This window comes from Entelurus aequoreus, linkage group LG15, assembly GCF_033978785.1.
Source record: "Entelurus aequoreus isolate RoL-2023_Sb linkage group LG15, RoL_Eaeq_v1.1, whole genome shotgun sequence".
Classification (NCBI taxonomy): Eukaryota; Metazoa; Chordata; class Actinopteri; order Syngnathiformes; family Syngnathidae; genus Entelurus; species Entelurus aequoreus.
In genome coordinates this window covers 31006727-31021807 of record NC_084745.1, presented here as the reverse complement: position 1 = coordinate 31021807, position 15081 = coordinate 31006727, and the positions used below count along the sequence as shown (strand labels likewise).

The following is a 15081-nucleotide window of genomic DNA, read 5'->3' as shown; positions in this document are numbered from 1 at the left end:
TGAGCAAGAAAAGCATAAAAATCACCAATAAAAACTTAGTAATATTTTGGTGGCCGATACACAGCAGCAATGATAGTGGGAGTAGGTCCAGATAGCTGCAAAACTGTGCATTCAAAGGAGCAGAAGGCGGTAGAAGACGCCGGTGAGACTTTCCACTTCTCGCGATAGATCATCGCTAGACCTCCTCCGCAACCGGTGGCGCGAAGTTTGGAAGTGTAAACAAACCCGGAAAGAGTCGTGTCGTTAAGGTCTGTGAAATCACTGAGATGTTACCATGTTTCTGTTAGGCAGATGAAGTCCAGTTTATGGTCAGTAAGGAGATCCGGGATGAGATGAACGGATGTCAAGAAGACCAAAGTTAGCGTTAGCGCTGTCATTTTGATGTATTGGGTTAGCTGACCTACCTAGGCCGCCTAACACTTTGTGGTCGACTCCCCGGCCAATGTAACCAGTAAACCAATAGTAAGTATGTCCGGGTGGAGGCGAAACGTCACTGGCTGGGGATGAAACAGCCGAGAACGGAGTCGCAGGAGCCCAGCAGCAGAATATTGGAGGAGAGCAGTCACCGTAGAGTGGACGTGGGTCAAAAGAATCCACATCAGCGGGATCCAAACATTTGATCTGGTCATCGAAATTGTGGCGGCAAACTAGAAGTGGCTTCTTTCGCCAAACTCCGATGCTCAGCAGGTGAGGTATTTCTCAGATTACCACGACAAGATAATCCTTTAAAAGTGCAGTAAAAGCGACCATGTGGCAGGGCCTATTCAGCCATTTAAAAAAACCAAAAACAAATTCTAAAGCACCCAAGGCAACTTCAGGCAAGAGATAACACCAATGAGTAGCGGCAGCAGCGTGTGCCTGCGTTCACTCACAGCGTTATAACGTATGTCACAGTGGCAATTGCTCTAAAACTGCAAGGAAAGCTCAGCTTTCTGTAAAATGTACAAAAAAAGAAAATAAGGGGTTAAGATATGTACTTTTGTGTTCGTATTTAATTGACTAAATATGCAATTGAATATGTTGAACTTTTTTTTCCAAATTAGTTACTTTCTTCTATTTCATTGTGGTAGTGTCACAGTGCATTAAACAGTGTTGACGCTGACTTCAATAGGGGTGCATAGAGTGGGTGGTTCCACTCAGCCAAACTAGACAATCATTGTATAAATGCCTGGCTTTGTCCCGCCCACCAGACGCCGAGCGTCTCTGGAAGTGAATGAAAGGTGGTCTTGGCCTCGGCTGACCTGGACGCTGAGCTTCAACATAATGATTGGATGATTTGTCTGAGGCTGAATCGCTCTTAGATTGACAGTAAAATGTGTGAATCAGCAATCTTGAAATATACACCGCTGCCAGACAATTTTTCAACTTTAATTCCATGGTTATGTTTCCTCCAAGTGATGCTTTCTTCTATCATATTTATATATTTTAGGTTAATGAAGACTGTACTCGTGTTGAGAAAGTAGCTGAAAATGAGCTTCCCTTTCTTGAAAGACCAGCAGCTGCCACAGGTATATATTATATATATATATATATATATATATATATATATATATATATATATATATATATATATATATATATATATATATATATATATATATATATATATATATATATATATATATATAAATATATATATATATATATATATAGAGAGAGAGAGAGAGAGAGAGAGAGAGAGAGAGAGAGAGAGAGAGAGAGAGAGAGAGACACTAGAGGGCACTAAAATCAAATTTTTTAAACCTATTGTAAAATCACGGTTTATAATAAAAATGAACATCACCAAAGGCCCTCTTAATGTCTTAATGTTCGCCATATGTTCTGTCATTCCACTAGTTGCAGACATTCTTGCAAGATTCAAAAGAAACGTATGTTTTCATACAACAGTTGACATGTTTAAGCGTTTAAGTAAATGTTTAAGTACAGGGACAAATTAATCTGATAAAAATACGGCAATTGGCCAAAATATGCGGGGTAAAATACCACGTTAAAAACAAAGTTGCAAGGGTGTGCATATTTATCAATTTGCGTAAATTTCCGCAAATTCCCGGATTCACTCTACAATTGTGTTTTGCTTTTTTGCGGCTTTTAAAAATGTTAACACCAGAGAAAGGGACAAGTGATGGCAAATAGGTAGTGTGATGATAATATAATTAAAAACAAATATTATACTGCACTTTATGACGGTATCTGTTAGGGCTGTGAATATGCGGCCACCACACAACTCAATTTGATTCGATTCTTGGGGGTAACGATTCGATTCAAAATCAATACTTTTTAAAATAACATTAGGTGCCAGTGGTATGATTAACTACATTCCTCCATAACATGGATAAACAGCTCTGATAAATTTCTATACGACTTAAAAAAAAAGGTTTTGTTTAATAAAAATCTTCTCAAACATTTACTAAAGTGACTGGACAGGACAGATTTTGGGGATTTTTTTTTAGTTTTAAATTGATTAAGAATCGTTACAAATAAAAATTGCAATTCATTCGAAAATCATTATTTCTTGACACCCTTAGAGGTATCTTACTTCCGTTTTATTTAGTCGTTTTATGCTGTAGTTAACTATACCTGGAACAATTCCATGCACTTTACATAATTCCTGATGGTAAAAAAAAAAAAAAAGGCTCAAGATCATAACAATTTCTCATTGCTGTGGCTCAGATGGTAGAGCGTGCAGCCAGAAACTTGCGGTTTTCTGGTTCGATTCCAGCATATGCCATCCGATTGGCTGCCGTTGTGTCCTTGGGCAAGACACTTCACCCACACTTGTAAAAATGTAGTTTGCCACCAACAAAGCTTTAATGTATGGTTTTCCCACTGTAAATTGCTTTGAGACAATTGTGAAAAGGGGCTATAAAAATATAATTATTTCATTCAACTACGAAAGAAGGTCCCATACTATCAGAACAATTTGTAAATTAACTGGTAAACGTAGTTAAAGTGTTATCAGCTACACCATTCAATAACATTTCATTTCGACAAACAACAATGCCTTGTTGCTTTGGTAGAATCCAATTAGAAAAAAGCTTAAATCTATTTGAAAATCATGTTTGTAATTTTTCTTTATAAACAAAGGATTGTAAGGTATTGCTAGTCTCTATAGCAGGTATATTCAACTAAATAGTTTTCGGGGGCACATTTCCAGAAACCTCAGGATCGGGGGGCCGGACTTCTGCCTTTACTATTAGTCTTATTTTGTAAATTCTGGAGTACCAGCATCCTCTACAGTAGACATCTGATTTTAGTCCATTCATTTTGTCAGCGTTACTTGAGCATTCTGCTGTTTTTAAGGACCTTCTGAAAAAAAGCTAGTTAAGGATCATCTCTATGACAGAACTCGAGTGTTTTAAGAATCTGCCAACTCTTACAAGTTTTTGGAGCTGAACTCGGACCACCAGTTGAATAGCCCAAATGATGAAAAAGAGAGGACCTAAAATGGAACTTTGAGGAACACCACTAGTATAACTAAGGACTACTCACTGCATCTGAAGTAAACAAGCTACAGCAACACTTTAGTTTCATAAATCACATTATAAAAAACAATTGAAATGCCAAACAGAAAAGGACTTAGAGGTGTCTTGAGGAACACCTCAGTTATGCAAATCACAAGCTTGGACCATGTTTGGTTCTATGTTTGCTACTGTAGTAAGTGAGGGTGTAAAAAAATAGATTTTCGAATGAATTGCGATTCTTATGTGTTATGATTCTTAATACATTAAAATCATCAAAAATCTATTTAAAAAAAAAAAAAAAAATATATATATATATATATATATATATATATATATATATATATATATATATATATATATATATATATATATATATATATATATATATATATTTATATATATATATATATATATATATATATATATATATATAAATATATTTTTTCCTTAAAATCTTTGTCCAGCCACTTTAGTAAATGTTTGTGTAGAATTGTTTCAAACAAAACAATTCGATTCTTGGGGGTAACGATTCGATTCAGAATCGATTTTTGATTAAAAAAAATTCTCGATTCAAAATCAATACTTTTTAAAATAACATTAGGTGCCAGTGGTATAATTAACTACATTCCTCCATAACATAGATAAACAGCTCTGATAAATTTCTATACGACTTAAAAAAAAAGGTTTTGTTTAATAAAAATCTTCTCAAACATTTACTAAAGTGACTAGATAGGACAGATTTTTTGGATTTTTTTTACTTTTAAATTGATTAAGAATCGTTACAAATAAAAATCGCAATTCAAGCGAAAATCATTATTTCTGGACACCCTTAGAGGTATCTTACTTCCGTTTTATTTGGTCGTTTTATGCTGTAGTTAACTATACCTGGAACAATTCCATGCACTTTACATAATTCCTGATGGTAAAAAAAAAAAAAAAGGCTCAAGATCATAACAATTTCTCATTGCTGTGGCTCAGATGGTACAGCGTGCAGCCAGAAACTTGCGGTTTTCTGGTTCGATTCCAGCATATGCCATCCGATTGGCTGCCGTTGTGTCCTAGGGCAAGACACTTCACCCACACTTGTAAAAATGTAGTTTGCCACCAACAAAGCTTTAATGTATGGTTTTCCCACTGTAAATCGCTTTGAGACAATTGTGAAAAGGGGGTATAAAAATATAATTATTTCATTCAACTACGAAAGAAGGTCCCATACTATCAGAACAATTTGTAAATTAACTGGTAAACGTAGTTAAAGTGTTATCAGCTACACCATTCAATAACATTTCATTTCGACAAACAACAATGCCTTGTTGCTTTGGTAGAATCCAATTAGAAAAAAGCTTAAATCTATTTGAAAATCATGTTTGTAATTTTTCTTTATAAACAAAGGATTGTAAGGTATTGCTAGTATCTATAGCAGGTATATTCAACTAAATAGTTTTCGGGGGCACATTTCCAGAAACCTCAGGATCGGGGGGCCGGACTTCTGCCTTTACTATTAGTCTTATTTTGTAAATTCTGGAGTACCAGCATCCTCTACAGTAGACATCTAATTTTAGTCCATTCATTTTGTCAGCGTTACTTGAGCATTCTGCTGTTTTTAAGGACCTTCTGAAAAAAAGCTAATTAAGGATCATCTCTATGACAGAACTCGAGTGTTTTAAGAATCTGCCAACTATTACAAGTTTTTGGAGCTGAACTCGGACCACCAGTTGAATAGCCCAAATGATGAAAAAGAGAGGACCTAAAATGGAACTTTGAGGAACACCACTAGTATAACTAAGGACTACTCACTGCATCTGAAGTAAACAAGCTACAGCAACACTTTAGTTTCATAAATCACATTATAAAAAACAATTGAAATGCCAAACAGAAAAGGACTTAGAGGTGTCTTGAGGAACACCTCAGTTATGCAAATCACAAGCTTGGACCATGTTTGGTTCTATGTTTGCTACTGTAGTAAGTGAGGGTGTAAAAAAATAGATTTTCGAATGAATTGCGATTCTTATGTGTTATGATTCTTAATACATTAAAATCATCAAAAATCTATTTAAAAAAAAAAAAAAAAAAAAAAAAAAAAAAAAAAAAAAAATATATATATATATATATATATATATATATATATATATATATATATATATATATATATATATATATATATATATATATATATATATATATATATATATATACATATATATATATATATATATATATATATATATATATATATATATATATATATATATATATATATATATATATATATATATATATATATATATATATATATATATATAACATTTTTTTTCCTTAAAATCTTTGTCCAGCCACTTTAGTAAATGTTTGTGTAGAATTGTTTCAAACAAAACAATTCGATTCTTGGGGGTAACGATTCGATTCAGAATCGATTTTTGATTAAAAAAAATTCTCGATTCAAAATCAATACTTTTTAAAATAACATTAGGTGCCAGTGGTATGATTAACTACATTCCTCCATAACATAGATAAACAGCTCTGATAAATTTCTATACGACTTAAAAAAAAAGGTTTTGTTTAATAAAAATCTTCTCAAACATTTACTAAAGTGACTAGATAGGACAGATTTTTGGGATTTTTTTTTAACTTTTAAATTGATTAAGAATCGTTACAAATAAAAATCGCAATTCATTCGAAAATCATTATTTCTTGACACCCTTAGAGGTATCTTACTTCCGTTTTATTTAGTCGTTTTATGCTGTAGTTAACTATACCTGGAACAATTCCATGCACTTTACATAATTCCTGATGGTAAAAAAAAAAAAAAAGGCTCAAGATCATAACAATTTCTCATTGCTGTGGCTCAGATGGTAGAGCGTGCAGCCAGAAACTTGCGGTTTTCTGGTTCGATTCCAGCATATGCCATCCGATTGGCTGCCGTTGTGTCCTTGGGCAAGACACTTCACCCACACTTGTAAAAATGTAGTTTGCCACCAACAAAGCTTTAATGTATGGTTTTCCCACTGTAAATCGCTTTGAGACAATTGTGAAAAGGGGCTATAAAAATATAATTATTTCATTCAACTACGAAAGAAGGTCCCATACTATCAGAACAATTTGTAAATTAACTGGTAAACGTAGTTAAAGTGTTATCAGCTACACCATTCAATAACATTTCATTTCGACAAACAACAATGCCTTGTTGCTTTGGTAGAATCCAATTACAAAAAAGCTTAAATCTATTTGAAAATCATGTTTGTAATTTCTCTTTATAAACAAAGGATTGTAAGGTATTGCTAGTCTCTATAGCAGGTATATTCAACTAAATAGTTTTCGGGGGCACATTTCCAGAAACCTCAGGATCGGGGGGCCGGACTTCTGCCTTTACTATTAGTCTTATTTTGTAAATTCTGGAGTACCAGCATCCTCTACAGTAGACATCTGATTTTAGTCCATTCATTTTGTCAGCGTTACTTGAGCATTCTGCTGTTTTTAAGGACCTTCTGAAAAAAAGCTAGTTAAGGATCATCTCTATGACAGAACTCGAGTGTTTTAAGAATCTGCCAACTCTTACAAGTTTTTGGAGCTGAACTCGGACCACCAGTTGAATAGCCCAAATGATGAAAAAGAGAGGACCTAAAATGGAACTTTGAGGAACACCACTAGTATAACTAAGGACTACTCACTGCATCTGAAGTAAACAAGCTACAGCAACACTTTAGTTTCATAAATCACATTATAAAAAACAATTGAAATGCCAAACAGAAAAGGACTTAGAGGTGTCTTGAGGAACACCTCAGTTATGCAAATCACAAGCTTGGACTATGTTTGGTTCTATGTTTGCTACTGTAGTAAGTGAGGGTGTAAAAAAATAGATTTTCGAATGAATTGCGATTCTTATGTGTTATGATTCTTAATACATTAAAATCATCAAAAATCTATTTAAAAAAAATAAATAAATACATAAATAAAAAATATATATATATATATATATATATATATATATATATATATATATATATATATATATATATATATATATATATATATATATATATATATATATATATATATATATATATATATATATATATATATATATATATATATATATATATATATAAATATATTTTTTCCTTAAAATCTTTGTCCAGCCACTTTAGTAAATGTTAGTGTAGAATTGTTTCAAACAAAACAAGTTTTTTTTTCATTAATATAGAAATGTATAATAGCTGTTTATCTATTTTATGGAGGAATGTAGTTAATCATAGATCTAGCTCCCAATGTTATTAAAAAGTATTGATTTTGAATAGGGTATCGTCTTGAATCAATTCTGAATCAAATAGTTACCCCCACGAATCAAATTGAATCGTGTGGTGCCCAAATATTCACAGCCCTAGTAGCAAGGTTAAAATATCAATGCAAGGATCTGCCAATGCGTTTACAGTGGTCCAAGTTCCTCTATATAACAGGAACACTATTTTTTTTAGTAATTTGCTGCAGAAATGTTGGTCTCCCAAGTTTTAAACTGAATTCTACAGTTAAATTTTTCATTCTTAAACCAGATTAGGCCCCCGGGCCGCCAGGTCAATAGCCCTGCTGTAAAGGAAAACATGTTCTGAAGTTGATGCGTAAGGAGCTATGTTTGATCATGATGAATCTGAAAATCTAAATACTGTAGTGGCTGTCATGCATCTTACTCAATGGTAGGAGAGTTTTGGCTAAATGACAAATAGGAAAAGTGTGGACAAGGAACAAAAAGAGGGGAGAGAGGAGAAATCATCTAAAAAGACTGGACATGCGTAGGGAAAAGAGACAAATGACTGAAGGAAACTGGAGATAAAGATGAGTAGATTTGAAAGAAAGATGGGATATAATGCACAAACAAGCAACATCATCCTACCTCTTCTTTGCACGTTCACAACAATCTGCATTCTCTAAACTCTGACATGCGTCATCGGTCCTGACAGAACTCACAGGAGGTCTTATCCTGGCATATCACACACTCACACTAATGCAACACACACAAATAGTTCCCTTGTCACGTTGTCAACCTCCCTCCTGACAAGACCAGAGAGAGAGAAAAAAACACCACTCAGCTTTAGGAAACAAATTAATTCACGTGTCGGGGATCACGTCACACTGTGAGCGAGCACAGAGCCTCTGACAGCGCCGTCACTCTCCTTCATGGAGCGTCTTAGGAACTTGTTTGGCGAGCTGCAACTTTTTTGATGTGGTATTTAAACATGCCGGATGTTTTATCTAAAATAGAAGTTACAAGGTGACACAGCTTAATAAAGTGTTTGGAATTTTGATGTCACAGTTTTGCATATGGTTGATTTCCATATGCAAAATGGAGCATAATATAGTTCAGTGTTGGCGCTAGGAATTTCCAAAATGGGGTCCCAGGGACCCCAACAAGTCATAAAAATGGGGTCCCACAGTAAGTTTTTTGTAACCGTTTTGAAAACAAATGATAAATGCATGCATTATCCTATTATATCTCAGATTCTATATTGTGTTTTGGAAAAAGGTTGTCATTAACGTTATTTAATTCATTTTAAAAAAATAATACAAAAGAAAACACATTGTTATGCATACATAAATTTATTCAGTTATTAACATCCATTCACTTTCTTCTTTCCTTCATGGATCTAAACTTTACCGCTGCCGGTATTTTTTTTCTATATTTTCATTTTTCTTGAGCTGTCCTCAAATCTAAACATCAAAATGAATTTGATCAACTGGACTCTCGACGCAATTGACACAGTCTTTTCGACAAGGAAAAGAGGCTCGGGGGAGCCTGGCTGCCCTGATGGAACCATTGCTGCGGGGTACGTGAGAGATTCCTGGAATACTTGGAGAATCATGTGCCTCTCAGTCCTTTCCATCGAGGACGTGGAAGACATCTACCTATTTGGAGCTGTGATCGCAGGGCATTTGCTGATTGGGCTGGGCATTGCTCTGGTGTATCGTCAAATTCGGAAGACGATGGCAGCCACTCAAGGGGCCAACAGGCTGTTCAACGCAATGGAAGGATTGGGTCGTGCTGTGGGATCACAGACTGGAGCGATTGCTGATTTGAATCGCAAGGTAGATTCGATCTTGATGATGTTACAGAAAGAATAAATTGGAATTGTCAGAGCCAGCATATAGAGCAGGAATGTCATTGTTTTGACTGCTCGAAGAAAAAACAACATCTTAATCTACGATTTGACTCCCTCGAATGGCCTTGAGGAACAGGCTGTTTGAAAACACTCCCCCGAGGACTCCTCAAAGATGGACGCTTTTGACCTTTCCCTTTTTTTCAAAAGCACCTGGGTCGGACTCTTGAACTCTTGAACTCTTGGGGCCGGCCTCGGCCCATAAAGACAATCCAACATCTCACCCAAGTTAATTGGGCATACATGCACGCACATACCCCTCCCCAATCAACGCCTTCACCACTGCTTTATTCCTCCGGGGTTGTGGGGGCTGAGCAGCGCTCAACAGCAGCTGCTGGCCTCCAAGGTCCTGTTGGATGACTTTGTTGCGAGTTGTTGTGATTAAATGTACCTTGTTTATGTGTGCCATGCTATGTGAGGTTTTTTTCCTCAGACTCAGTCTGGACCATTCCTGAGGGTCCAGCCTCAGACTGATATTTTTTTTTTACTTCCCCCCTCCCCCCAATGTCACCTTTTTCCCACCTTTTTGAGGAGCGCCTAAGTGAGGCTGATCCGTTGGCGGTCCCGTCTTGTCTCCCTGTAACGTATGTCTGCTCTTAGCGGGATTGTGCCGAAAATGTAATTTCAGTTCTTATGTGTCTTGTACATGTAAGAATGGACAATAAAGCTGATTGATTGATTGATTGATTTCATAAGTTGTAGGTGTATTTTTTTCAGTATAAAAGTGTAAAAAGGGTTTTGCTTCGGTCATGAAATTATGATAATGGTGTGCCAGGGCATACATGCATATGACACATTTAATTGATTATTCTCACCTGTATGTAGATAATCAGTCGTTTAAAAACCGCCACATCTACACTTTCATGAAAAATAATGCCAACAAACTTAGAATTTTGCAAGTTACTTTCAATGTCATTTAATACAGTGGCACTCAATGCCTCTAGCAGTTCATCTCTGGCTTGGTGATGGCCATAAGCTGTGTGTTCCTCTTTAAGAATGGCAATATGTAGGGTGAGTGACAGGTGTAAGTGAGTGGGTAAGTTAGGAGAGGGAGCGCTAGCATGGTCAGGAGTGTTAATAGCATGGTGGATGTCCGAGTTGTAACAAATCGACGGCCTCATCATTCCGATCAAGTGGAGGGTGTTACCCCCGACAATACATCGGCCTGTTTCTTGGTGCCTGGTGAGGCTGGATCGTTGAAAAACAGTGCACCCGGTCATAAAGATGTTCTTCGTATTAGCCCGTTTACATGGCGTGCAAAACATCTTTCCATCGTCATAAGTGAGCCATTTGCTGAAAAGTGGCTCCTGAAGCCACTTTTCATTGAAGTTTTGCTTCTTGGGTTTATTGCTCGCCATGACGAAATCAATAACACGCGGGAGTCCTAATACCGGAAATGCAGTATTTGTGATCGATAAAACTTTCGGCGTATTAAAATTTAAGAAATTGCACCGGAAAGTGCATTACTTTGAAGTCAACCAATAATTAATAATTTGACCCGGCAAATATAAACAAAACAAAACACAGGCGGAAAGCGATAATCTAAAAAAACAAAAAAAAATCCACGTCCTGGGGACGCGCGGACTTCAGGAAATTTGCGTCCTTTCTGATTTCAATGCTTAAAAAGACACAAAAAGTGCGTTAACGGCAACACTGATAGTTTATCCATGCCTTTGATCAAAACCTTTTTTTATAGTTCAAAATGATGTCTACAGGTAAAAATCCCCTCTAAATATTCATATTGTTTTGTGTCCTCTGCCACTGATGTTTTCCTCAAGATGCTTGAGGAAATACTGAAAGAGCATGAGGAAACACAGACTATGGTGTTAATGGAAGAGGAAAACCCGGAGACATTTATTTTTTGTTTATAAAGTTAACCGTATCAGTTTTGAAGTAATCATGGACCATGGCGACAAAAACATGCCTTTAAGTGACCAAAATAATAATTCTACATTCCTTTACGCACACTGTATATGTGGGGAAATGGGCTCAAATTCTACAGGGGGCGGCATATCCAGTCTGGCGTTGGAAAATGGGCGTTCCAAGTACACTTAGTTATCTACCCTTTAATCAAAAACGAATTAATATTATGGGAGATAACTGCCAAATTCATTTTCAGGAGCAGAAAAGTACATAAAGAGAACTTGTTAGTTGTTTCATTGTTAATGTGTTTTACAGAGGTAAACCTCTTCTTACACTTCATAATTAAGAATAATAAAACGCCAATGAATTTGTCCAACACACCCATACGTTTTTTGTGTTTACAGTGCTTCTTTTTACACTTATGAGACCAACAAAATAAAGTTAGGTGCCTGAGACACATATGCGATGTAAATCACTGCTGAATTAGGCCTGTGTGTTGTGTAATTCAAGTTAAACACTGTTTGAATGTCTTAATAATAGCACTATTGTTAACTTATTATACTTGTGTGGAAGGCGAAAATGTCAAAAATCAGAAACTGTGTGGCACATTTGCAACACCTTATCTTATTGAGGCAACACGTACGACTGTGTAATAAAATAATGTTTCATGTGTACAATATTAACAGTTGTTAGCTCCTCACACATCTCCAACACAAATCAATAGGGGTGTACCAATACATCGCTTCTACGACGCATTGCATTACAACACATGACGTTATAAAGCGATAAAGAAATGTTCAAAAATCTATTATTTTCCATGATCACAAAATCACAGAAATACAACCGCAATGGCCAATCATAACAGAACTCCATGCAAAAAGCTGAGGCTCTGAGTTAAAACCAATAGTAAGCTGGTAAAGTATTTGTTTTGTATTAAACTGGCAAGTACCAAAAAACAACAGATACTGTAATTTTGGTTAAAAAAAAGTTCCATTTCTTAAGGCAAGTGATGTATTACACCTCATGTAATAGGAGAAGCTTTTTGTCATGGGAAATGTGCTTCGCTTTTAAAAGAAAATGGATGTAAATGTGTTTACTTTACGATACTGACAAATGTATGGGGAAAAAATGCACCTTAATAATTGTTTAAGTCGTACAAATCCCCAAATGTTTATTGTCATTTGTAATTAAAGCACAAACAAGATTAACAGCGGTACAGATGGGTCAACCGATACGGAAGTATTGATGAATGATGAAACGAGGAGTGATACAGTGTCCCTCAATGTGTGGGTCACTTTAAAAAAACAACATGAGACCGATACAGCTGCTGTGTCGTTTGTCTGTGAAGCACCAAACTTTGTTAATCAGGAAGCACTTATTTCGGCTCAGGAGTGACAGCTGGTGCTAAAAGAAGTCAGAAGAGTGGCGTGCCGCATTTGACATTGGTATTTGCCGCAATCATCACTACAACACATTTTAAGGCACACTTAAAATCCTTTCATTTTGTCAAATATCGACAATGCGCCTTATAACCCGGTGCACCTACTGTACAGATTAATCCTGGTTGTACTTACCGACCTCTAAGCAATTTTATTTGACACATGGTGAAAGGATAATGTGTGACTAGTAGATGGCAGTCACACATAAGAGATACGTGTGGGCTGCAGGATGTTCAATTGACGTCAGCGGATAAAGGTTTACCCAAAGTGCTTTACGTAGTCCGAGTTGTATTCAATAAGCTCCTTCTTTTTGTCTATCCTCTTGTTGTGAGGCATTCATCCTCCGTTGTTGCTATTTCTAATACAAAGTAGTGTACAGTTCTAACTTATATCTGTCAGTAGACCTGCTATGGAAGCGCTAACAACTATTGGTACAACAAAGATGACGAGGAGAAGACGCTGTCGAAGTGGAGGCACGTAAATAAGATAGCCCACAAAACGGCGCATCCTGAAGAGACGGTCAGAAAGCGGCTTAAATATGGTCTGTAAAACGTAATCTATGCAAAATGTTGACCCAAAGAACCACCATTACATGTTATGTAGACCACAAGGAAGTAGTTTTAAATGTAGAAATAAAAATAATATGACCTCTTTAAGGCGCATTATGCTCCCGTGTGCCTTTTTGTATGATAATATACCTTAAAAGACCCGCTCGTCGGCAGTGCACCTGAGAACCCGGTGCGCCCTATGGTCCGTAAAATGTTTTTATTTTATGGCGATAAGCAAGATACATTTTAGTTTCCTACTTAGTATTTGGCTCAGTGTTAAAGGGGTTTCATATTGATTTCCTTTTTTGGATTATAATTTTTTTTTATACACACAGGCGTCCCTCGCCACATTGCGCTTCAAATATTGCGGCTTCACCATATTTCTTTAAAGCATATTAAACATTATTTTGGTCCTAAATTAAGCATGTTCAAGCATAAGAATGACTAAACTAAAACTATTAATACTACAGTAGTACTGGCCACTAGAAGAGATCAAACCAATCAGAGTGCGCTGTTCAGTATCGTGGCCACTGGTTGGCTCAGCCTAAGGCAGCATTACTATATTGTTACAAAATAAGGTAAAGGGGACTTAATGGTGATATCAATGTTGAAAAACGTATTTAAAAGGTGGTTAAGTTTTTTTTATGCTCTAGCTAATAACATCTTTGATTTATAATGAATGAGTCCTGTGGGTGAATCAATTTTTCGTGGTTATGTCCAGAGCTAATAATTAGTAATAGACAAGGGACGATTGTATATATTAATTTCAATTGCAGGTCAAATGTAGTGCCTTTTTTAACCCAGCAGATGGCATCATTATGAAACACAGTATCAGTATCAATACAGCTATTGAGTGTGCCAAACACTCCTTGAGGTGTTATTGACCCATCACTTAACAGTAGTTGTTAGAACAGTGCCAGTCCAGTAAATCACGTTTACATTTTTTTTAAAGATTATTTCCATTTTCCTCACCTCGAGTGCAGAAAGGGCCATCGTAAGCAGTGGTGTTGCAGTCGCACAAGTACCCGTTGTACTTCTCCACACACTTCCCGCCATTGCGACAGTACACGCCGTAACTGGTGCAGTGGCCTTGGCAGCCCGGCTTGACCCCGGGCGTGACTTTGGCCCTCTCCTCCAGATCTAAGGTGACCCCGTTCATCCGCAAGGCTCGGATGCAACCCAGGAACCCCCTCTGGCCCCCCGCGGCACCTGCGGAGAAACCGGAACTTGAAGTCAAAAAAGTCATCAGGAATGCAATTTTTTATTATCTCTTTCAGTGGTAACGCCTGAAGGAAACCACTGCTGTGAATGTCTCCAACCGGGGCGCCGTTCTTGAAGCAACCTTCAGCTGGTTTGATTTTCCACTAATTAGGAGAGCCTAATGAACACAATGTCTTAATGAACATCTCGCATGTGGATGGATGCCCAACCCCACCTCCAACTGCATACTTAAGCATTACTTCTTAGCCTCGGGGCGTCCGAAGCCATTCATCCGCCGTCCTTTTGGCCTTGCACTGTTACTGTCTAACTACTCATTAACACACACAGACGTGAGGTCTTAGCTAGATTGATATGTGCCTTAATGACTGTAGCCATAAACACAATCATAAAGCTGCACCCACAG

The 15081-nt window shown here is 36.6% G+C and overlaps 1 protein-coding gene across 1 annotated transcript in view; it reads right to left on the bottom strand.

The window, feature by feature from the left end:
- Positions 1–15081, bottom strand: part of cntnap2a (contactin associated protein 2a) — a 541273-nt gene that overhangs the window by 57367 nt on the left and 468825 nt on the right. Inside the window, exon 19 of the mRNA XM_062021878.1 lies at positions 14430–14666. Coding sequence (XP_061877862.1) covers positions 14430–14666 — 237 coding nt within the window. The remainder of the gene's footprint in view (positions 1–14429; positions 14667–15081) is intronic.